This window comes from Schistocerca serialis, chromosome 3 (genome assembly GCF_023864345.2).
Source record: "Schistocerca serialis cubense isolate TAMUIC-IGC-003099 chromosome 3, iqSchSeri2.2, whole genome shotgun sequence".
NCBI classification, from domain to species: Eukaryota; Metazoa; Arthropoda; class Insecta; order Orthoptera; family Acrididae; genus Schistocerca; species Schistocerca serialis.
The window spans coordinates 926,281,084-926,306,891 of record NC_064640.1 but is presented as its reverse complement, the minus strand read 5'-3'; the positions used below and the strand labels follow the sequence as shown (position 1 = coordinate 926,306,891).

The window sequence follows — 25,808 nt, the reverse complement described above, 5'->3', positions numbered from 1 at the left end:
AATGCTGGATTTTTTGTCAGAAATACGTGTGTTAGGTCCTATGTGCATTTTGTGATGACAGTAATAGTAATTTATATTAAAAATCTATTGGGAAATTTGAAATCAATTATTACATAAGAATTTGCTTACCAACAAATTTATCACACCCGTTCAAGAGGAAAATTAAACACCCACCAAAAGAATATCATTCATAAGATTTGCTGTGATGACAGTAATAGTAATTTATATTAAAAATGTATTGGGAAATTTGAAATCAATTGTTACATAAGAATTTGCTTACCAACAAATTTTTCACATCTGTTCAAGAGGAAAATTAAACACCCACCAAAAGGATATCACTCATAGCTTTAAACTACAGGGATTTAACATGACATCTATCGGCTGAACTTGAACTACGACAAACAGCAAGAGTGGGAATGTAGATGCCTTCAACCATCTCGCAGACGTCACCAGTGAAACTTATCGTGGCATGTTTCCGGTGGACTGTGCAGCTGGCCCCGGCTGAGGTTCGAGTCCTCCCTCGGGCATGGGTGTGTGTGTTTGTCCATACGATAATTTAGGTTAAGTAGTGTGTAAGCTTAGGGACTGCTGACCTTAGCAGTAAAGTCCCATAAGATTTCACACACATTTGAACATTGTTCCGGAATTATGTGGCTTGACGATGAAGGTGATATCATACTAGAAAATTTCAGTTCGACATCGCTTTTGTCAGTTGCCAGGTACGTCAAGAGGCCTGCACACATTCAATATTTATTGACAATACTAATTTGTTAAACCTTCAACATGTTGAAGCAAACGCACGCTATCAACATTCTTATCAGTGTTGTCAGTTGGCAATGAGATTTTACCATGTTAAGATCTCGGACACTCATAAGAAATCGTGTGCCGCAATTGTATTATGTGTAACAACAGGGAAGAACGAAAAAGAGATAATTAGTCAGAAAATTGTTCAAAAAGGGAAGTGACTTCTTGCATTTACTGACTGAAATCAGAATCACTTTCCTATAACTGAAATCAAAATCACGTTTCAGAAAGAGTTCATAGAATGTGTTATGATCAGTCCTGCATCGTACGATAAATTATTATTGTAGATACATAAGAAAATATAGAAGAAAGTACGTTAACGAGGGATCATTCTCTGTCGAGGAGAGAGTAGGAGTAACTTCGAGATATCTGGTGTCAGATAGGTCATTTGAATGCTTGAAGTTATGTTCTGTAATATTAGCAAACAAAATCAGTAAAATTGTTTGGAAACGTATGAAGTAATTATATCTGCTTGAAATTAACGTAACACATTTCTTTACGTTTTATGATCAGTGCAAACTGACTGCTACAAATCGGTTGCACAGACGGTCGTTGCGAACGTGGCCTGCTCAGGCAAACCTGAACGTGTAAAGAGTCATTTAGACAGTCCAGGTCACAGCCTGTCCCAGATGAGATGCAGCTTGGGTAAATGGCCGGAAAAGATTTATCCGTCGCGCTGACATGTCATATCATAGCTCTGGCACTTATTTTTACAAGATCTTTGCACTATCGCCGACCAGTTGTTGATTAATCATGAGGAATATCTTTACACGTGCGTGTAGCCGTGTATGAAGTTCCGAAAGAGGCGCTTGTTTTGTCAGATGTGTGTGAGTGAGAAAGTTGTGATTGAACAGAGAAACGTTTTATTTATTGTTGAACGTTCATATTTCTATAAAAAATCAACATTATGATTCACAGTTTGTTTATAATAAATTCTTCCGGGTAAGTTATCAGAATACGAAGCAGCTTGGATTATGCAGTTGTTACCTATCAATGTGTCACTGTACATATTTATTTAGAGATAAAAACGTGTTTCCGATATTTCACTGTGTTTTAAAATGCTGGTGTGGTGCACAGCTATTGAAGTAGTGCCACAGTATTATTACTTGCTGGATGAGTTACATTGAACTTGATAACTGAGAATTTGTGTCAAAAATTACTAAAACTGTATGAGACCAAGAGACTCGAGCGATCATTAGTGGCTGTCAAACACTGATGGAGAGATGGTGCACAAAGAGGTGTCAGTTATACGGCTGAGGCATAGATCTGTCATTTTGTGTACAAGCTGCTGACACAACATAGAGTTATGTGGAACTGACGCGACACAAAATACCGATATGCCTTCGTACTTCATTGACAGAGACCTACGTTTATCGAGAAATATTGAGTGGCGTTTGTAAATGCGTGAAGGCGTGAGAAGAATATTTAACTCTATGTGTGTATGCATGTGTTTAATAATATAGAGGTGCAAATCTCCTGCGAATGGGTGTAGTAGAAGCAAGCAACGCGGTAGGTGTTGACCTTAAGGTATGATGTGATGACGTGCCAGATGTTCATTGGACTTACATCAGTATTCATGTTGTTACATTGAGGACCATTCAATTTATAATTCCATATATACAATCACTTGTCGTGGTCTGAAAGTTATTTATCATCATCTTCGCGTTCGTAAGGAGAACAGTGAAATTTTAGGACTGTAGGTGAACAGCTTTGAGGACCCAAGAAGTTTGGTCATTTGTGCACTGTAATAACTAACACAAATTCACATTGTTTCTTTGGGGGGGGGGGGGGAGTTGAGGATGTAGACATGTGTGTACCATAGCAAAAATTTAAATTAAACAAATTTGCGTTGTTTTTTAAATGAATTTATAGTGTAAGTTATGTTTATCAGATGTATGTATCATTGTGTGTTCTTGTTGCTTTATACAGTGTCGGCCATTAGTCATCTAGTGGCGAGTTTGACGTACCATGCATTCTGTACACACCTATTTTGATCCTTCGTTGTTTTGCCAGCTTGTACTTATATGTTGGCATCCAGCAAAGAACTTCATTGTCAGCTGAATTTAATGATATTAGGTGTCTGCTTCATCACATGATACAGTGATGTGACATGTGATGTCATACATGTGCAAACAGAAAGAGACGAGAACAGATACTATTTCTTTTGACTGATCAGTTTTGCAGCCTGCTACCTAGGTTAGGTTTTATGGTGACAGTTTGGTATCCAAGTGGTATTGAACATTCCAGCGAATCCCAGTGTTCTACTTACTGTCAATTTACCCTGCTCCATTTCACTCACTCTGATCTTGGTTTGCATGTGTCTCCTAGTAGTTCCAAATATCTGCATCATTAGAGGCCTTTCTGATTGTGGATAATTTTGACATCTGTCACTGTCATATAGCTATGTCAAAATTGATAATACACACTGAACTTTCTGTTTGAGAAACTTAATTTGAAAACTCTGTTTAGTGTACCAGACATTCCAGGGTATTTTTACTCTTGTGTTTATTTATTTCTTTTGCTGTACCTCTCATTGTGTTCCCTGTACATTATTTCAATCTTATTGTTGTTGGTTTTCAGGCTTACTTTCACACTTGCTCTGTTAAGTTCTTCCATTTGCTGTTTACTATCTGCATCAGAAGGAGACACTAAAATATCAGAAAAATAAAGGTGATTCAGATATGTTTCATTAACTGTAATCCATCTTCATTTAACCAATATAAGAATCTGACAACTTTCTCTAGTGTACAAGAAAATAGTTTTGGTGAAATGGCAGCTTGTTACCTAACTCTTTTGATTCTAAATTTCCCACTATTCTGATGAGGTGTGTAAGTTGATTTAATGACTTGTTTCACAAGGAAAATTTGTGAAGATTTGTTGAAACTGGATGAAAAGCTTGTTTGGACTAAGAATACCAGAAAAATTGGTATCCTAATTCATACTTGTTGCTTTGTTTTATACTTTTGTTCACTTGTAAGTGGTCCGTAGCCTCTAAAGCCAGCTCATTCCTTTATGCGATTAAAATTTGATGTGTTTTTTCATGTATTTCAGTATGGTTTCAGTGAATATCTTGTACATAACAGAGACATCTCTGCGGTGTATAGTTTCTTAGGTTGGTGTGTGGTGATAGCGTGCCACTCCTATTAGTATCTTGCATATGGTGACGGGTTGATTTGTACCATAGCTCAAAAACTAGGTTACATTCAGTGATGTCAGTGTGTGAGGTGGCAAAGCCAATTGATGTGGATACCAAATGAAGATTGTAGTAACAAATCTATGTGTAACCTAGCCTGAAGTCAGTCTCGCGTGTTTAACGGACCTTTCATTTTATTGGCTGACACTGCAAGTAAATTCGTGGTCCTTCAAGTTGTAACTTTGCCACTTTCCAAATGATTCATGGCTTCGAGTGTAGTGATGGCCTAATGAGGCCTGTAACTCAGTGTGTGGAAGATGTAGTTGGGGCTGGAGGAAGCTGTGGGGGTGTCTTTGTACCATAACTTGGGTCTACACATACAGGTTACTGTGAACATGAACTGTGGTGACTAAAAGTTCATGTATAGTGTCGGTAATTTTCCCATTGTCTGTTGCTGTTTGTCTGGACTTGCATTCGGGAGGACGACGGTTCAATCCCGTCTCCGGCCACCCTGATTTAGGTTTGCCATGATTTCCCTAAATCGCTTGGGGCAAATGCCAGGATGGTCCCTTTGAAAGGGCACGGCCAGTTTCCTTCCACATCCTTCCCTCACCCGAGCTTGCGCTCCGTGTCTAATGACCTCGTTGTCGACGGGACGTTAAACACTAATCTCCTCCTCCTGTTGCTGTTTGTGACGATTCACGCAATGAATCATGGGAAGTCAACATGATGAATCATGAATTAGATATAGGTAGCCAATGAGGTCCTCATTCGTAATGTTCTTGGATTCATAAAGTTAGCTGGTATTTTTTCTAGGTAGGCTAGTTGTAATTTAACCACATCTCTGGAATTTTTGGCACAATGGGAAATAAGATACAAATAGGTATTTGCAGGGAAGAATGTATGTCACATGAATTGATTGTGGCAATCATGTTGAGATTAGTTAACTTTGCCAACCTAGGTCTCAAGCTGTGCTACAGGTAAGTCTGCTGTCAGAAAATTTTTTTTCCCCCCAGTCCCCAAAGAAATACAGAAATCAGTAAGCAACCTTAAAATTTATAATAATCAGATCACTAAAAGTTAATCTGGTGCTCTCCACATTGAAAACAGATGTAATCAATTCATATCTTCTGTCGAAGTAAGACGCTACATTCAGCAGTTGTCATTGGCTACCATATACTACTACCGGATCGGCCGCAACTGACATCAACAAATCACCAAAATCAGCATACAGCACTATAGCCACCATGATATTTATTTGAAGATTCCTAGTGGCAAAGTGTTGCCCTTTCTTCTACATCTTATAGTGAATACTGGTATGATGTCTTGCTCCTGTCTCCCCAAATAACAGCTGCCCCATTCATTCTGCTGCAGGTATATGTTCCTGGTTTTACAGAACAGTCGCACACCTTATTGCACCTCAAATGGCCAAATAACACAGTCTAAATCTCGTGGAAAATGTCTGCGACTTTTTGTAACAGTAGTCGAACTGTAGAAGTCAACATACCTGCAGTTCGGTAACTTTTTGGGATTTAATTGTCAATTTGTGACTTCAGCTGGATATTGCATACCTAAAGAAAGTTGTGGACTCTATTAAGGTGATATAACTAGGCCTAATTGTTTTTGTCTGGTGTGCTTACATCACCTATAAAAATTGCAAGCATCTGTGGTATGTAACTCTTTACTATTTCTTGAGTCTTGGCAGTCTCCTTTCTGTTTGTTCATACAGTTCAGGCATTCACGGCTGATGTGTACAGCTTTATTGATTCTTCTTTATGACCTCAGTAGGTGCCTTCCAGAGGAGGAGGTTAAAGTGCCAAATTGTAGTTGTGGTGACAGACTGGTCTGTAGCACAGCCTGGTGTTTAGGTTAGGTTGGGAAGAGACAATTTGGTTGAGAGTTGGCAAAGCTGACGAATGTGAGAATAGAAAATCAGCTTGTGGTAACAAACTTATTAAGCCTAATGTTTACACCTGTGCCATACTGAAAAATGTAGGAGGAGGGAGGGGGAGGGGTTGCGATATGTAACTTTTACCTAGGAGGAGATGAAATGTTAGGCATAGCAACATGCATTTTACAGTAGCGTAATGCCCACAAAGCCAGAATCGCCAAGGATGTATTTGCAACACTGTTCCAGTTTTGAAAAAATATCTTACTCTGCAGACTTCTTGCAAGTTCATTTCATATTATTTTTTCTCGAGCATAACTGTTTCTATTAAAACAACATTTCTCTAGCTGCCCCTTCTTTCTTTATATCTAAAATGGGAATTATTGAACCCACCAACATGACTCGTCTGATTCAACCCATATTATCAAAATGGTGGACATAAATGACTCATTGGAATCCAATATGTCTATAATATGCAGAAAAAAAGAATTGTAGTTATTCTAATAACATCACATTTAATCTACAGTGGCTGACAAAAAATGTTAACCCCAGAAAGGGAGGAGGAAACAAAATGAAACTTAGTGGGTTTAGAGGGTATATGGTGTTGTGCTGTTATTTCAGCTATTCCAAAATAGTCAAATTTACACAGAACATGGCAGTATGAGCCCATCTAACAGTGTGACATTGCCTCCTCTGTTGACTGGATGTGTGCATGTACTTGGTTTTAGTAGGGTGTCATAAAGCTGTTGTATCCTCTCGTGAGGCAAGCTGACTCACAACTGTTGTCACTGGTCCCTGATATCCTGAATACTGCCACTAGCATGGAGCTGATGCCAGAGCAGGTCCCACACATTATCCATTGTTGACAGAACTGGGAATGTTGCTGGCCACACGAGTACCTCAACATCATGGAGACAGTTCACAGAAACATGTACCATGTTTGGACGAGTACTGTCCTATTGAACGATGATGCTATGATACTGTCTCATGAAAACTAGCTTAGAAGGATGCATTTGATGTATTGTCAAGAGTTCACTCAATCATTTAATATTTCCCACCACTCGAAACACAGCCATATGTGTTGTGATGTTAACGGCTGCTGCTAGTCTCCAGCCAGTGGTGCGGGACGACATATAATGTTATAGTAAGTCCGTTACTTGTTCTTCAATGGCAGATGCAGATGTGAAGGGATTATAAGGTGCTTGGTGCCCAATATTGTGATCTACCCTTGTGGTGGTCAGATGTGGTTGATCGGAATGTGGAGGACGAGTATGCATGGCCTCATGTTCCCATGTGGTCTACCATCAGACCCCTGTCACATCTGAATGCCCACAAATCTGGATATTGCTAGATTTGATCAGCAAACCAAATGTAGACCCACAGTGAGGCCCCTTTCAAACAGTCAGATGCTGATGATGTCATCTCACATGAGTATGTGGGATCTCCTTGTTCTTCAGTGATTGCTCAACGTAACATTGTGCAAACCCATTATATACCCCAGTGGGCCTGGTAAAAATACTAAACATGGACAACATTAATGCACCCTGATGGCTATTCTACCTGTGAGAGAGAATAATAACTCTCCATTATTTAAATACCTGCTGGTGCTTTTTTAATCACTTTTGTGTGTGTGTGTGTGTGTGTGTGTGTGTGTGTGTGTGTGTGTGTGTGTATGTTACATTGACATCCAACCATGTCTTCTTTTGTCAGGTGGTGTACATTCCAAAAACTGATATGGTAACAAAATAGATGCTGTCAGTGTTCTATCACTGTTTCTGCATGTATAGCATCACAAATCAAAACTGATATCTAGTGGATTAAGATACCCCTCTGAATGGCTTTCTTCAACTCAGCTGCCCTTACTTACGGAAAGCCATTATTTTCATTATTGAATAATCTCTGTTTTTAATTCGCTGCTTACCTATGCAAACATGTTAAGAAATGAATTTCGAACAAACGTTGGATGTCATTGTGACATCCTCACAGTATTTCATTGATGCAACTGACTGATGTTGGATAGTTAAACAAGTGGTCACAATTTGCAACTGGACAAATCTTCAAGTCTCATTTGTTCACTTAACCTGGCCAGGTGGGGACCTCAAATCATTCTTTTGTTTCTTTAAAGTCAGGACCGCCATTAGACTTTTTGCATGATCATGATTTTGGCTTTAAGTTGCCATTATCAAGTGTTTTAATGCCAACATAAAGCCAAAATCATGGTCGTTTAAATGTAACACTGCAAATAAAAAAAAAGTCTAATGGCGGTACTGACTTTAAAGAAATATATTATGAATGTGGCCCCACATTATGGAGAAGAAAAAAATCTCTTCTGTTGGACTGATTGTGTCATATATGTTTTTACGAGAAGATTAAAGACAGTAGGTGAAAGTACGTAAATAGTCTAAGATAACTACCTTTTATTGTAAATTTTAAGCAGAATATTGGGATTCCAGGTATTTTGAAGTTAGATATTACCGTATTTACTCGGATCTAAGCCTCACTCGAATCTAAGCCGCACCTGAAAAATTAGACTCGAAATCAAGGAAAAAAATTTTTCCCGAATCTAAGCCGCACCTGAAATTTGAGACTCGAAATTCAAGGGGGGAGAAAAGTTTTAGGTCGCACCTCCAAATCGAAACAAAGTTCGTCTAATTGTAATATGAGAGACAATTTAGGTCGAATGAATGACGATACAGCTGCAGTAGTTTGGTTCGAGTCGTAAGCTTAGCAGTTACGGTTTACCAGGTAGCCATTGCTACGCGTCACGCGCTCCGTCCGTATTTATACGGATATCCTTCCTTTTTCACGTGCTTCGTCTGGTTTGAATTGATTGCTTATTTTTCTTTGATCTGATAAGTGCCGTTCTTTATTATAGGTGTTTACGTCACTCCAAGCTGAAAATGCATTACTGCACTGTCATGCATTGTTTGTCGCATTCGGATAGTGCGTGTTTACGGCCTGTCGCCGCTCGCGGCGTGGCTTGCTTTTGTGCACGCTACCGCCGCTTGCAAATAAAAAATAGAGGAGAGTCGTCTCATTAGCGAAACATTTGTTGTTACTTACACTACTGCTTTCTTTGATAATGATCAACAAGACCCAAATAACAGACTGCGTATGATAGATGATGTTCTGAACGAAATTTTAGCGAAAATTTTTCTCCGTTCCAAAATCTTTGCAGGCGCCTCTTTAGTTCATTACATTCTGCACAGAAAAGAGACATCTTAGATTTAAAAATCTAGTCAGTTGCCGTGCTTCATTTCTGACTGTATCACTATCAGGCATAAGAATAATACGAATATAACCATGACATGATATGTATATTCTTCCCCGTTTGCTGTTGTCTCACTCTAGTTTCGTAGTTTATTAGGCAGACAGGATTTAAACGAGATACTAGCAAACACGAAACAATACATGGCAAAATGTTTATATTCGTATTAATCTTATGGCGAAGAGAATACTACATGTGATTCACAATTCATAAAAGCTCCTATTAGCAACCATCTCTTCTCACAGGTAGGAAAAAATTCAGAACGTAGTGTTGGCCATATTGACAAACATCCCAAACAGTCTTGCCAGTCGGATTTTCGTAGTACATTGAAATGCTGCTACATTCGAAGCTCAACAATACAGAATTTGTATTTACTTCGTTGGATAATGTACCAAAATGCAGTGGTCGAAACTCTGGGCTGAGGAAAAAGGCTCGTCTTCCACTTTTTTTTAATTTATTTACTGACGCAGAGATTTTGGTGCCAGTATGTATCTTAGTGCCTACAAAGCATGCCTGTGTGGCGCTACATATATTCGACGGCAGAAGTTAGTTGTGGCGGCACCCACCAACATTTTTCAGAACTCCCGCTTGCTTTGCACTCGATTCTAAGCCGCAGGCGGTTTTTTGGATTACAAAAACCGGAAAAAAGTGCGTCTTAGATTCGAGTAAATACGGTAGTTCTTACTTCAGCATCAACTAGGTGCCAAATGTGAAATAATAAATATGATATATTGAGGTACTGTATATATTGGCAGGAAATTTGTCAGATAAATGTGGAGCAGTAACTGAGAAAGCAAAGAAAAGAAGTGCTGCATCGCTTTTGTGATGATTTTTCTTTTTAAGAGTTTCTTTTGAAATTAAATTGATATTTTATTTTCATGTATGTTTGCCCGCTTTTGTAATCATTTAAATGCTATGAATACAATCAATGCATGTCTTTTTGAAATCTGTTATTGGAGGAAACATTTCGAGCAACTTCAATTGTAATTGCAGTATTCCTGTATTTGTGTATAGCAATATTTTTGTAATTTTTATTGTTCTTTCATGTTATTAAATACAGTTTTGTTTTTCGACCATTAAGTGTTTCTGTATAGTGCAGTCTCCACATAAAAAATGCAGTAATAAAAATATAACATTTAATGTTTGTTAACTTATCTAAATTAAAATAATAATTTTGTGCATTGTCACTTGAGGATCAGAATTCATTTTCTTTCTACAGGGATGTCTTTATGGAGAAACATTGGAAGAGTGTGATCCTTCGCTCTGTGTGTGATTATTTTTTTGATCAGCAACGAAAAATCAGCTCACCAGAAGATATGCCACCCGTAATAGCGACACCACATCATTACCTCATCAGCATCAATCGTTGTTCTATGTTTTTTGTAGCCGTTTGTATGACTGAAGGTAAAATGCAACTACCTTTCATTTAAAGAATTCTGTAGCTTTATCACATAAAAATTTCTTCCACAGTAGACTTGTTTCAGCTTGTCTTAATTGAAAGTTGTTAATTTATTATTATTATTGTTATTAGTAGTAGTAGTAGTAGTAGTAGTAGTACTGTTATCATAATCACCACTATCAACATGTGTGTTGTTGCTGTATTTGTTACTACTGCTACTACTGTTGTGAAAGTGAGTAGGGTATAAATTTAGGCCTCAGTCGCACCACAACTGTTTTGTGTTATTTTCCTTAACTGCTCAAGGCAAATATTGGGATGGTCACTGTGAAAAAGATAATAGCAATTTTCTTCCAAGCAATGTTGCACATTACAATGGAATGTTGTTTATACAAGAGAATAAATATCTGGACCTGACAGCCTGGATTGCAAGAATGGTACCAACCTCTATCAAAAAGAACCTCAACCTCAGGATTAGCTGTTTGTTAGTGGCAAAATGTTAAGGCAAAACAGTGGATGGTGATTCTGGGGTACCTGCTGGGCCCAATTGTATCAGGTTCATGATGACCTGTGAGCTTCTATCACAGTAAACTGTAAAATAGCCCCAGATCTTAATCCTGTGGCAACAGAGACCTGTTTTAAAACTCATTAAAGAAAGAGTGTGGCAGGATGTTTATAGTGCCAATAATGTACACAATAAATATGATTTACTCAAAACATTTGTTGTGTTCTTTGAAAGGTACCATTAGAATATTTAAAATGGGGGTACTAGCGCTAACAGGCAACCTGTGGGTGGCTGACTAAATGAATAAGGATATCAAGCAGAACCAGTTAGGTATTATATCAAAATGACATCCACATGGATACTCTGCAATCACACTTAACCATCTAGCAGTCCCCCGTGCAGGTCTGGGGGTTAGAATAGGCCCAAGGTGTTTCTGCCTGTCGTAAGAGGCAACTAAAAGGAGTCTCATGTTTTGGCCTTTATGTGTTTGTCCTATGTAGGGTGTGACCTCCATTTTTCAAAATTTTGCAAAGAGCGAGCCAGTTGGGGAAGGGCGCCTTACATGGTGTATAATGTCTATCATGTGCTGAGACCTCTTGCATCCTTCGTCGAGTGGATGTGCACTTCCCCTCATTCTCCAGCTGTTGGGCAAGGTCACCCTCCTGGGTGCATTTTCCTCCATCCTCTGTGCAGTATCGCTTTCTGCACTGTCGATGATAGTGGACTTCTTAGCTCATTTGCGCCTGATATCCAGCACAGTAGCCAGTCTGTTATGATGGGGCTGCCATGTACCCTGCTGGTTGTAGCCCCCTAACCACACAGGGATCGCTCTGCTGATGCCTGTGGCATTAACTCCCCACGTATGCCAAGGAGTAGATGCCAGTCACCCTGGGGCATCGGGACTCCTGGCAATGGCCATCCTGCCTGGTGGTCTTTGCTGCGGCTGGGTGGCACCCATGGGTAGGGCTCCTGGTCGGAGTGGGTGGCATCAGGTCGGATGACAAGCCATGAAGCGTAGTACGTCATCTCTTGCTGGTGGTCAAACACCAGCAGTCTCTAAGTGGTCAAGGTCTATCTTCAGTGCTAAGAAATACGACCCCAAATAGTTACCACCCTGGCCACACTATGGGAGGAATACCAGGCTAAGGATGGCAGTGAAGCTTATTCACCCCAGTACCTCGTTCGGTGGCAGGAGGAACAAGACTTCTGGTCAGGTGACTACAGGGTTATAAACACAAAGTCAAATAGGGGTAATGCAGGAGTAGGTTTAATAATGAATAGGAAAATAGGAATGCGGGTAAGCTACTACAAACAGCATAGTGAACGCATTATTGTGGCCAAGATAGATACGAAGCCCACACCTACTACAGTAGTACAAGTTTATGTGCCAACTAGCTCTGCAGATGAGGAAGAAATTGAAGAAATGTATGATGAAATAAAAGAAATTATTCAGATAGTGAAGGGAGACGTAAATTTAATAGTCATGGGTGACTGGAATTAGAGTGTAGGAAAAGGGAGAGAAGGAAATGTAGTAGGTGAATATGGATTGGGGCTAACAAATGAAAGAGGAAGCCGCCTGATAGAATTTTGCACAGAGCACAACTTAATCATAGCTAACACTTGGTTTAAGAATCATGATAGAAGGTTGTATACATGGAAGAACCCTGGAGATACTAAAAGGTATCAGATAGATTATATAATGGTAAGACAGAGATTTAGGAACCAGGTTTTAAATTGTAAGACATTTCCAGGGGCAGATGTGGACTCTGACCACAATCTATTGGTTATGACCTGTAGATTAAAACTGAAGAAACTGCAAAAAGATGGGAATTTAAGGAGATGGGACCTGGATAAACTGAAAGAACCAGAGGTTGTACAGAGTTTCAGGGAGAGCATAAGGGAACAATTGAAAGGAATGGGGGAAAGAAATACAGTAGAAGAAGAATGGGTAGCTCTGAGGGATGAAGTAGTTAAGGCAGCAGACGATCAAGTAGGTAAAAAGAAGAGGGTTAGTAGAAATCCTTGGGTAACAGAAGAAATATTGAATTTAATTGATGAAAGGAGAAAATATAAAAATGCAGTAAATGAAGCAGGCAAAAAGGAATACAAACGTCTCAAAAATGAGATCGACAGGAAGTGCAAAATGGCTAAGCAGGGATGGCTAGAGGACAAATGTAAGGATGTAGAGGCTTATCTCACTAGGGGTAAGATAGATACTGCCTACAGGAAAATTAAAGAGACCTTTGGAGATAAGAGAACCACATGTATGAACATCAAGAGCTCAGATGGAAACCCAGTTCTAAGCAAAGAAGGGAAAGCAGAAAGGTGGAAGGAGTATATAGAGGGTCTATACAAGGGCGATGCACTTGAGGACAATATTATGGAAATGGAAGAGGATGTAGATGAAGATGAAATGGGAGATACGATACTGCGTGAAGAGTTTGACAGAGCACTGAAGGACCTGAGTCGAAACAAGGCCCCCGGAGCAGACAACATTCCATTGGAACTACTGACGGCCTTGGGAGAGCCAGTCCTGACAAAACTCTACCATCTGGTGAGCAAGATGTATGAAACAGGCGAAATACCCTCAGACTTCAAGAAGAATATAATAATTCCAATCCCAAAGAAAGCAGGTGTTGACAGATGTGAAAATTACCGAACAATCAGTTTAATAAGCCACAGCTGCAAAGTACTAACTCGAATTCTTTACAGACGAATGGAAAAACTAGTAGAAGCCGACCTCGGGGAAGATCAGTTTGGATTCCGTAGAAATACTGGAACACGTGAGGCAATACTGACCTTACGACTTATCTTAGAAGAAAGATTAAGGAAAGGCAAACCTACGTTTCTAGCATTTGTAGACTTAGAGAAAGCTTTTGACAATGTTCACTGGAATACTCCCTTTCAAATTCTGAAGGTGGCAGGGGTAAAATACAGGGAGCAAAAGGCTATTTACAACTTGTACAGAAACCAGATGGCAGTTATAAGAGTTGAGGGACATGAAAGGGAAGCAGTGGTTGGGAAGGGAGTAAGACAGGGTTGTAGCCTCTCCCCGATGTTATTCAATCTCTATATTGAGCAAGCAGTAAAGGAAACAAAAGAAAAATTTGGAGTAGGTGTTAAAATCCATGGAGAAGAAATAAAAACTTTGAAGTTCGCCGATGACATTGTAATTCTGTCAGAGACAGCAAAGGACTTGGAAGAGCAGTTGAACAGAATGGATGGTGTCTTGAAGGGAGGATATAAGATGAACATCAACAAAAGCAAAACGAGGATAATGGAATGTAGTCGAGTTAAGTCCGGTGATGCTGAGGGTATTAGATTAGGAAATGAGATACTTAAAGTAGTAAAGGAGTTTTGCTATTTGGGGAGCAAAATAACTGATGATGGTCGAAGTAGAGAGGATATAAAATGTAGACTGGCAATGGCAAGGAAAGCGTTTCTGAAGAAGAGAAATTTGTTAACATCGAGTATAGATTTAAGTGTCAGGAAGTTATTTCTGAAAGTATTCGTATGGAGTGTAGCCATGTATGGAAGTGAAACATGGACGATAAATAGTTTAGACAAGAAGAGAATAGAATCTTTCGAAATGTGGTGCTACAGAAGAATGCTGAAGATTAGATGGGTAGATCACATAACTAATGAAGTATTGAATAGGATTGGGGAGAAGAGAAGTTTGTGGCACAACTTGACCAGAAGAAGGGATCGGTTGGTAGGACATGTTCTGAGGCATCAAGGGATCACCAATTTAGTATTGGAGGGCAGCGTGGAGGGTAAAAATCATAGGGGGAGACCAAGAGATCAATACACTAAGCAGATTCAGAAGGATGTAGGTTGCAGTAGGTACTGGGAGATGAAGAAGCTTGCACAGGATAGAGTAGCAGGGAGAGCTGCATCAAACCAGTCTCAGGACTGAAGACCACAACAGCAACAACAACAACAACAACAACCTCGTATGTACGAGAGTTGGTGGGGAATCTTTCTTGTCAATGAAACCTCAGTTTTTTGTGGAGCTTTTAGAGGAAAAATTTGGGGAAGTGAAGGGCTTGTCCAAAATGCGGTCAGGGTCGGCCTTTTATCAAAACAGGATCCTCTGCCCAGTCACGGGCACTGCTCACCTGTGACAAGCTGGGGGAGGTTTCTGTTTGTCACACTCCATAAGAATTTAAATATGGTCCTGGGTATCATATTTCACAGGGACCTTCTTTTGCAGTCTGACGATGACCTGCGCACCAGTTTAGAGCGCCGAGGTGTCCATTTTGTGTGCCTCGTCCACCAGGGTCCGAGTGATAATCAGCTTGCCACCGGTGCCTTCATCTTGGCCTTAGAGGGTGACACATAACCCGAGAAGGTCAAGGTGATTGTCTGCTGTTGTGATGTAAAGCCATATATCCCTCACCAATGCAGTGCTTAAAGTGCTGGAAATTCAGCCATGTCTTCCCGCTGGACTTGCAGCATTACCTGTCGGGGTTGTTGACGTCCTTCACATCCCAATACTCTCTGTGCCCCGCCTCCCATCTGTGTTAACTGCGGAGAGCACCATTTGCATTGCTCAGCAGACTGCAGGATTCTCCAGAAAGAAAGAAAAATAATGGAATACAAGACCCTGGACCAACTGACCTACACTGTGGCTGAGAGAAAATATGAGAGGCTACATCCCATGCATATGATGTCAACTTATGCATCTGCTACGACAATAGTTCTACCATCTTTTGTTCCGCCGCATACAGTTGGCTCTCAAGAGTTTTCAGGCTCCACCTGCCCCCTTGATGGTGGGGGGCCACTTCCCTCCCTGTTGCTCCTGCACAACCTACTTCAGGAGCAACATCCCCCCCCCCCCCCACCCCCCACCCCCACCCCCTCCCCCACCATCAGGGACGTCAGTCCCCACTTCTAAGCCGAAGCCTTAGAAGCGTAAGTCTTCTTCGACTCCTCTCGCCAGGAACGGATCCCTTGGGTCACTTCCTTCCCGGGTTCCTACCAGTAGCAAAGCTGAAACTTGACAGTGGCTGAAACAACCACAGGTAGCTGGTCGTAGAGCTTCACAGTCCTCCTCAGCCCCTGAGACTGAATCACTGAAGCCATCCTAGCCGGACAAACCAAAGGAGCAACTACAGAAACCTAAAAAGAAAAAGACCCCCAAGAACTGAGGCACTGCAGTGGCCCCGACACCACGACTACCTACAAGCTCCGTGTCTGAGGATGACGTGGAGAGTCTGGCGTCTGCTAAGGACCTAGATCTCATTGGGCCCTCAGACACAATGGATGTCATTCGCACAGGTACTCATCTGGTGGCAGCAGGTGACCCTGAGTCATAGACTGAGTCATTGAGTGTTTCATGCCTTCACAGTCTCACGATCACGTAATCCTCCAGTGGAATGGCGGCAGTTTTTTCCACCACTTGGCTGAGCTATGGCAACTGTTAAGCTTTACATCTGCTTTCTGCATTGCCCTCCAGGAAACCAGGTTCCCGGCAATGCAGACCCCTGCTCTCTGCGGCTGTAAGGGATATTACAGGAACTGTAGCGACTATAATAGTGTGTCAGGTGGAGTTTGCATCTATGTCCTAAACTCTGTATGTAGTGAAACTGTGGCCCTTCAAATCCCTCTTGAAGCTGTAGCTGTCAGGATAAGGACAAGGCAGGAAATAACAGTCTGCAATGTATATCTTCCTCCAGATGGTGCAGTACCCCTGAACGTATTGGCTGCACTCATTGATCAACTCCCTAAACCTTTCCTACTTTTTAGAGATAGTAATGCGGATAACCCCTTGAGGGGTGGCGACATTCATACTGGCTGAGGTAGGGAGGTCAAAGATTTACTGTCACAACTTGTCCTGTGTCTCATAAATACAGGTGCAACCACACATTTCAGTGTGGCACATGGCACATATTCGACCATTGATCTCTTGGTTTGCAGCCCTGGCCATCTCCCATCTATCTACTGGAGAGCACATTACGACCTGTGTGGTAGCAACCACTTCCCCATCTTCCTGTCACTCTCCCGGCGTCATGCCCACGGATGCCTACCCAGATGGGCTTTAAAAAAAGGCAGACTGGGAAGACTTCACCTCTGCTGCCACTGCTGAACCTCCCCAAATGGTGCCATCAATGATGTCGTTGAACAGGTCAATACAACAATAATTTCTTCAGCGGAAATCGTGATCCCTCTCTCTTTAAGGTGTCCCCGGCGAATGACAGTCCCTTGGTGGTTGCCGGAAGTCACTGAGGCAATTACAGAGCGTCAGCAAGCTCTACAGCTACATAAGTGGCACCCTTCCCTAGAGCACCTAATAGCCTTTAAGCGGCTCCGTGCCCTCGTGCGCCAGCTTATAAAATGATGGAAACAGGAGTGTTGGGAGAGGTACGTGTCGATCATTGGATGCCATACGTTATCTTCCAAAGTCTGGATGAAGATCAGATGCCTTTTTGGGTACCAGACCCCAACAGATGTCCCTGGAATTAACATCAATGGAGTGTTATCTAACGATGCAAATGCGATTGCCGAGCACTTTGCTGAGCACTATGCTTGAGCCTCTGCATTGGAGAACTACCCCCCAGCCATTCGTACTCTCAAATGGTGGATGGAAAAGGAAGTCCTCTTGTTCACTACACGCCACAGTGAACCCTATAATGCCCCATTTACAGAGTGGGAGCTCCTGAACACCCTTGCACATTGCCCCGACACAGCTCCTGGGCCATCGCAATGGTAGGAGAGCATCATCATTCCGGTGCTCGATCCTGCTCAAAACCCATTTGATGTGGAGAGCTACGGGCCCATCAGCCTCACCAACTTTCTTTGCAAGCTGCTGGAACATATGGTGTGTCGGCGGTTGGGTTGGGTCCTGGAGTCACATGGCCTACAGGCTCCATGTCAGGGTGGCTTCCGCCAGGGTCGCGCTACCACTGATAATCTTGTGTCCCTCGAGTCTGCCATCTAAACAGCCTTTTCCAGACGCCAACATCTGGTTGCCGTCTTTTTTGACTTATGTAAAGCATATTACATGACCTGACGACATCATATCCTTGCACATTGTGCGAGTGGGGTTTCTAGGGCCCGCTCCCGATTTTTATCCAAAACTTCCTGACGCTTTGTACTTTCTGTGTGCAAGTTGGTGCACCCCCGCCCCCCCCCCCCCCCCCTGCCCCCGTATTCAGGAGAATGGCGTTCCGCAGGGCTCCGTATTGAGTGTCTCTCTATTTTTAGTGGCAGTTAATGGTCTGGCAGCAGCTGTAGGGCTGTCAGTCTCACCTTCTCTGTATGTGGATGACTTCTGCATTTCGTACTGCTGCTCCAGTACTGGTGTTGCTTAGCGTTGCCTACAGGAAGCCATTCACAAGGTGCAGTCATGGGCTCTAGCCTACAGCTTCCAGTTTTCAACAGCGAAGTCATGTATCATGCATTTCTGTTGCCATTGCACCGTTCATCCAGAACCAGAACTTTACTTTAATGACGATCCACTCACTGTAGTGGAGACATATCGATTCTTAAGACTGGTTTTCGACATCCGTTTGGCTTGGGTACCTCACCTTTGTCAAATTTAGCAGAAGTGCTGGCAGCGCCTCAGTGCCCTCCGCTGCCTGAACAACACTATCTGGGCTGCAGATCGCTCTACGCTGCTGCAGCTCTACAGAGCCCTTGTTCAATCCTGCCTTGACTATAGGAGTCTGGTTTACACTTCGGTGGCACCCTCAGCGTTGTGTTTACTTGACCCAGTGCACCACTGTGGCGTTCGCCTAGCGACAGGAGCTTTTAGAACGAGTCCAGTGACCAGTGTCCTGGTGGAGTCCAGAGTCCCTACATTGAAGGTTAGCGTGTACAACTGCTTGCCATTTATGTTGCACACATTCGTAGTTCTCCTGCCCATCCTCGCATTGGCAGCCCAGGTCGGGGCTTACGATTGCGGTTCGCTTCCAGTCCCTTCTGTCTTCAGTGGAGTCCTTCCCATTACCACCTCTCCTCAAGGTCCATTCACGTACACCTCCATGGTGTACACCTATGCAGCAGATTCTCCTTTACCTGTCGTATGGCCCTAAGGACTCTGTTAACCCTGCGGCTCTACGCTATCACTCTAGATTCTTGACATGTACAGGGGCCATGAAGTGGTTTACACTGATGGCTCAGTGGCTGGTGGTCACATAGCCTTTGCATATGTTCGTGGAGGACATATTGAACAGCACTGCTCACCATACGGCTGCAGTGTTTTCACTGCAGAGCTGGTGGCCATATCTCGTGCTCTTGAGCACATCCATTCATGCCCTGGCAAGTTATTTCTCCTGTGTACTGACTCCTTAAGCAGCCTACAAACTATCGACCAGTGCTATTCTCGCCACCCATTGGTAGCATTCATTCAGGAGTCCATCTATGCCCTGGAACGATCCTATCATTCATTGGTGTTTGTGTGGACCCCAGGACACGTCGGAATCCCAGGCAACGAACTTGCCGACAGACTGGCCAAATAGGCTCTGCGGAAACTGCTTCTGGAGATGGGCATCTCCAAATCTCACCTGCTTTCTTAGGCTGCAGGGTTTTTCGGCTTTAGTAGATGGAATGGCATAACAGTATGCTCAACAGACTGTGTGTCATTAAGGAGACTATGAACGTGTGGAAGTCTTCCATGTGGTCCTCTCATAGGGAATCAGTTGTCCTCTGCCGGCTCCACATTGGCCATATGTGGCTAACGCATAGTTACCTCCTTTGTCTTGAGGACCCACCTAGGTGTCGCTGTTGGTCACAAATGACAGTCGTCCACCTCTTGCTGGACTGCCCACTTTTAACCGCTGTGCGGCAGACTTTTATCTCTCAAAGCATCCTACCTTTGGTGTTGGGTGACAGTGTCTCATCAGCAGCTTTAGTTTTACGTTTTATTTGTGAGGAAGGGTTTCATCATTTGATCTAAGTTTTAACACATGGCCTTTGTCCCTCTGTATCCTCCACCCTAGTGCTTTTAGGGTGGAGGTTGTAATGTGTTACACAGTGGCTGGCTTGTCCTTTTTATTCTCATGGTCAGCCAGCCATGGTAATCTGCTCTGTTGTTTTGATCTATTCTACATGTTTATTGTGTCTCTGTGGGTTTCTTGTCCGATTTTTGTCCATTTTAGTGTTTGTTGCCCTTCTGTCATCCTTGTGGTTTTCTCCTTTCTTCAGTTGTGTTTTGTAGGTCTCAATTATTTTACTCCCATCCTTGTGGAGTTATTTTAATCGGAATGAGGGACCGATGACCTAGCAGTTTGGTCACCCCCCCCCCCCCCCCTCTTTTAAACCAACCAACCACCTGACATGACAGAGGGTGCATTGAACCACCTTCACAATAATTCTCTATTCCAGTCTCAAACAGCGTGCAGAAAAAATGAACACCTGTATCTTTCCCTGCAAGCTCTGATTTCCCTTAATTTATTATGATGATCGTTTCTCGCTGTGTAGGTTGGCGTCAACAAAATATTTTCGTGTTTGGAGGAGAAAGTTGATGACTGAATTTCATAGTGAATGAAAAATGCCTTTGTTTTAATTATGTCCACCCCAAATCCTGTATCATGTCAGTGACACTCTCCTCCCTATTTTGCGATAGTAAAACTTGTGCTTCTCTTCTATGAACTTTCTCAATGAACTCTCTTAATCATATCTGATAAGGACCCCATTCCACACAGCAGTACTCCAAAAGAGGACGGAAAAGCATCGTATAGGCAATCTCTTTAGTAGATCTGTTGCATTTTGTAAGTGTGCTGCCAAGAAAATGCAGTCTTTGGTTTGCCTTCCCCACAACATTTTTTGTGTGTTCCTTCCAATTCAAGTGGTTCATAATTGTAATTCCTAGGTATTTTGTTGGATTTATGGCTGTTAGATTTGATTGATTTATCGTGTAATTAAAGTTTAATGGAATCCACTCAGGTGGATGACCTCACACTTTTCATTATTTAGGGTTAATTGTCAATTTTCCCACAATTCAGAGACCTCTTCTAAATCATTTTGCAATTTGTTTTGATCTTCTTATGACTTTACTGGATGACAAAAGACAGCATCATCTGTAAACAATGTAAGATGACTGCTCAAATTGTCTCCTAAATTGTTTATATAGATGTGGAACAGTAAAAGGGCCTATAACACTACCTTGGGGAATGCCAGAAATCACTTGTGTTTTACTCAATGACTTTGTCAGTTGCTACAAACTGCGACCTCTCTGACAGGAAATCACAACTCCAGTCACATAACTGAGATGATGTTCCATAAGCACGTAATTTGATTACAACCCACTTTTGTGGTACGCTGTCAAAAGCCCTCTGGAAATCTGTAAATATGGAATCAATTTGAAATCCCTTGTCAGTACCATTCGCACTTTGTGTGAGCAAAGAGCTAGTTGGGTTTCACAAGAACGGTGTATTCTGAATCTGTGTTGACTCTGTGTCAATAGACCGTTCTGTTCGAAGTAATTCATAGTGTTGGAACACAATATATGTTCCAAAATCCTGCTGCATATCAACATAAATAATATGGGCCTGTAATTCAGTGGATTACTTGTATTGCTTTTCTTGAATATTGGTGTGAGATGTTCAACTTTACAGTCTTTGGGTACGGATCTTTTGTCAGGTAAGCAGTTATGTATGTTGTTAAGTATGGAGCTATTGCATCAGCGTGCTCTGAAAGGAACCTAATTGGTATGCAATGTGGACCGAAAGACTTGCTTTTATTAAGTGATTTGAGTTGCTACAGTATTCCGAGGATATCCGCTTCTAAGTTTCTCATGTTGGCAGCTGTTTGTGATTCAAAATATGGAATATTTACTTTGTTTTCTTTGGTAAAGGAACTTTGGAAGGCTACGTTTAGTAAGTGTGCTTTAGTAGCACTTTATTACCTCTGTCTTAGTAGCACTTTAGTACCTCTGCTTTAGCACCGCTGTCATCAATAGTATTTCCACTGCTATTGTGGAGAGAAAGCATTGATTGTGTCTTGCTGCTAGCATACTTTACATACAACCAGAATCTTTTTGGATTTTCTGCTGGTTTTCAAGACAAAGTCTCACTGTGGAAACCATTGTAAGCATCTTGCACTGAAGTCTGGGTAAATTTTGACCTTCTGTAAAAGATCGCAAATCTTGGAGATTTTGTGTTCATTTGAATTTGGCATGCTTTCTTCGTTGTTTCTGCAACAGTGTTCTGACCTGTTTTGTGTACCAAGGAGAGTCAGCTCTGCTGTTAATTTATTTGGTATAACTCTCTCGGTTGCTGTTGATACTATTTCTTTGAATTCAAGCCACGTCTGGTCTACACTTAGATTGTTAATTTGAAAGGAGTGGAGATTGTCTGTCAGGAAGACGTCAAGTGAATTTTTATCTGCTTTTTTGAATAGGTATATTTTTCGTTTTGGAGAATTTGAGGTTTACAATATTCAGTCTCACTTAGCTCAGCATTATTTTTTGCTAAGAGTTCAAGTGTGTTTTTGCAACCGCTTTCTATTCGTGTGGGCTCATGAACTACTGCTTGAAATAATTTTCAGAGAATGTGTTTAGCACAAATTCAGATGATGTTTTATGCGTACCTCCGGATTTAAATGTGTATTTTTGCCAACATATTGAGGATAAATTAAGGTCACCACCAACTATAATTGTATGAATTCGTGATTCAAATTAGACTCAAGTTTTCTTTGAACCTTTCAGCAATAGTACCATCATAGTACCATTGGAGTTGGGAGGTCGGTAAAAAAATCAAATTATTATTTTATTTTGGTTAACAAGAATGACCTCTGCCCATATTGACTCGCAGGAGCTACCTAGTTTAACTTCAGTTCAAGATAAACTACTTCTGACAGCAAGAAACACACCACCACCAACTGTGTTTAGCCTATCCTTTCTGAACACAGTTAGGTTCATCACAGAGATTTCAGTTGAACTTATCTCTGGCTTTAACCAGCTTTCAGTACCTAAAACAATTTCATCATCAGTGCTTTCTATTAATGTTTGGAGCTCTGGTACTTTCCCAAAACAGCTACGACAATTTACAACTGTGATAATGATGGTTCCTGGATATACATTCTTCCTGTGTTTGACCCGCAACTTTGAGACAGGAGCCCTTTTTGTGTTCCCCTGACACCCTCTAACCTAAAAAACTGCCCAGTCCATGACACACGGCCCCTGCTACCTGTGAAGCTGCCTCCTGCACATGGTGGACTCCTAACCTGTTAAGTAGAACCCAAAACCAGACCACCCTATGGCACAAGTCGAGGAATCTGCAGGCTGCACAGTCGCAGAACTGTCTGAGCTTCTGAATCAGACCCTCTGCTCGGCTCTGTACCAGAGGTCCTCAGTCAGTCCTGTCAACTATGCTGCAAACGGTGAGCTTTTCTTTCATTTCGCAAACAAGACTGGCAGTCTTGGCATAAACAAGCTGCAGTAGCCTGTTACAAGCAGTAATGTATGCTTCTTAAAAATGTCATTGTGAGGGCAAAAATCATATGGTATGCAGATGGAATTGCTAATTCTCAGGATAAAATTAAAATTGTATGGTCAGTCATGAAGGAAGAGTCTGGCCAACAGCACAAAGTTGATGATATAAAATTGACACAATAAAAATGTTTTTGTTACTGATAACTCAGATATGTGTACAGTATTTAATAAATATTTTCTTACTTCAGCAGATGATTTAAATAAAAATACTTCCTAGGGTGTCAAGCACAACATAGAGGGCGTATCAAATAGTGCAGTTCTAGACATAAATTCTTCGCATGTAGAAAATAAATTGATGCTAAATCACAGTAAGACTCAGTTTTTACAGTTTGTAACATGCAAATCAACTAAAACCGGTATTTTGATTACACAGAATGAACATATAATTACTGATTTTGAAGAATTCAAAATCATGGGTGTTCAGATAGATTGTAATCTGTCATGGAAAGCCCATGTTCAGGATCTTGCTCAAAAACTGAATGCTGCTATATTTACCGCTAGCTATATGACTGTGCTTCACAAGAAAGGTTAAAGAACGACCTTTGTATGTTGTTGCTTTCTTGGGTTCTGTACATCAGTCGTTAAAAATGGAATCCTTATAGGATCGCATTGTCAGAGTCATTTTTCATATCAGAAAAGTCAAATGAAAATGAAACATACTGAAATAAGAGAAAGATTTACTAAGTTTTTTTATACACAAAGTGAAATCCACATGTCTTAGCCATGTAAATTCAAGTTAGTTTGCATTTGTAAAGATAAGATTGTGGCACTTATTTTTGTGACTGATGTAACTTACTAAAATACTTCTGTCACTGAGGTAAAAAGAAGCACACCCAATTGATATTGGTTCTTTGGTGTGCTTGCACCATCACTGAGGTAAATATCTGAACTGCTAGGCTGAGTTTAAGTTGTATCTTTTTATCTGCGATAAAATTTTGATGAAATAAAAGCTATGTGTTGGCCTAAGCTATTCTCAAGTGACCTGTGAAAACTTTGTGAAAGTTCATCTATTAGCTTTGAAGATTAGCGATTCCAGACTGGCAGAAATGACAGTTTTACAGTTTTATTCTTAGTATACATTGGAACAGTATCTGCAGTATGTGAGGGTCCAACTCGAAAATTAGTCTACTTTGTTTATTTTTCTATTGCTTATGACACACAGCATTATCTACTGGGATAACTCTTTCCATTCACAAAGGATATACTTGGCTCTGAAAAAGGGGAGTTTGAGCAGTATGTGGTGTAAGTTTGTGAACCTCTTATTGATCCCTGTTCAGGCGTGTGGGAAGTCTGGCAGTGGCCTCTCAATATATGTTGTCTTTTAGGTCTTTTGTTGTTTACAATATGAGCTTGTTCCCAAGATATAGCAGCTTTCACTCGGATAATATTAGGCAGAAATCCAGTTGGCATTTGGAACATAACTCCTTGGCTCTTGTGCAGGGAGTTGTTGCATTATTCTGCCTGCACACATTTTCCGTAAGCTACCACAATAATTAAAGAATCTTGGGAGCTCTCCTCACTCTTTCAAATGTCAATTTGACTGTATAGTATTTTATTTTTCTTCTGTGCTATCTAATTTGGGATTTTATGTCACTATCGAGTACAATGCTAACAGTTCTTACGCTATTAAGATGTCATATATAGTAAAGTCAATCCAAAGCACGTAAACAAATCTTGTTTACCTGCTTTGGACTGACTTTACCAGGTATGGTAGTTTGTACAGGGTGTTTCAAAAATGACCGGTATATTTGAAACGGCAATAAAAACTAAACGAGCAGTGATAGAAATACACGTTTGTTGCAATATGCTTGGGACAACAGTACATTTTCAGGCAGACAAACTTTCGAAATTACAGTAGTTATAATTTTCAACAACAGATGGCGCTGCGGTCTGGGAAACACTATAGTACGATATTTTCCACATATCCACCATGCGTAGCAATAATATGGCGTAGTCTCTGAATGAAATTACCCGAAACCTTTGACAACGTGTCTGGCGGAATGGCTTCACATGCAGATGAGATGTACTGCTTCAGCTGTTCAATTGTTTCTGGATTCTGGTGGTACACCTGGTCTTTCAAGTGTCCCCACAGAAAGAAGTCACAGGGGTTCATGTCTGGCGAATAGGGAGGCCAATCCACGCCGCCTCCTGTATGTTTCGGATAGCCCAAAGCAATCACACGATCATCGAAATATTCATTCAGGAAATTAAAGACGTCGGCCATGCGATGCGGCCGGGCACCATCTTGCATAAACCACGAGGTGTTCACAGTGTCGTCTAAGGCAGTTTGTATTGCCACAAATTCACGAAGAATGTCCAGATAGCATGATGCAGTAATCGTTTTGGATCTGAAAAATGGGCCAATGATTCCTTTGGAA

The 25,808-nt window shown here is 41.4% G+C and overlaps 1 protein-coding gene across 3 annotated transcripts in view; it reads left to right on the top strand.

Annotated features, from left to right (window-relative positions):
- Nucleotides 1-1,428: 1,428 nt before the first annotated feature.
- LOC126471187 (AP-3 complex subunit mu-1) overlaps nucleotides 1,429-25,808 on the top strand; it is a 173,047-nt gene continuing 148,667 nt past the window's right edge. The window contains exons 1-2 of one of the 3 annotated variants that reach the window (XM_050099296.1): nucleotides 1,429-1,746; nucleotides 10,313-10,497. In XM_050099296.1, coding sequence (XP_049955253.1) covers nucleotides 1,712-1,746; nucleotides 10,313-10,497 — 220 coding nt within the window. In that variant the 5' untranslated portion in view covers nucleotides 1,429-1,711. Of the gene's footprint in view, nucleotides 1,747-2,181; nucleotides 2,332-10,312; nucleotides 10,498-25,808 lie in introns of those variants that run through there. The other 2 variants (XM_050099294.1, XM_050099295.1) reach the window with 2 other exon arrangements.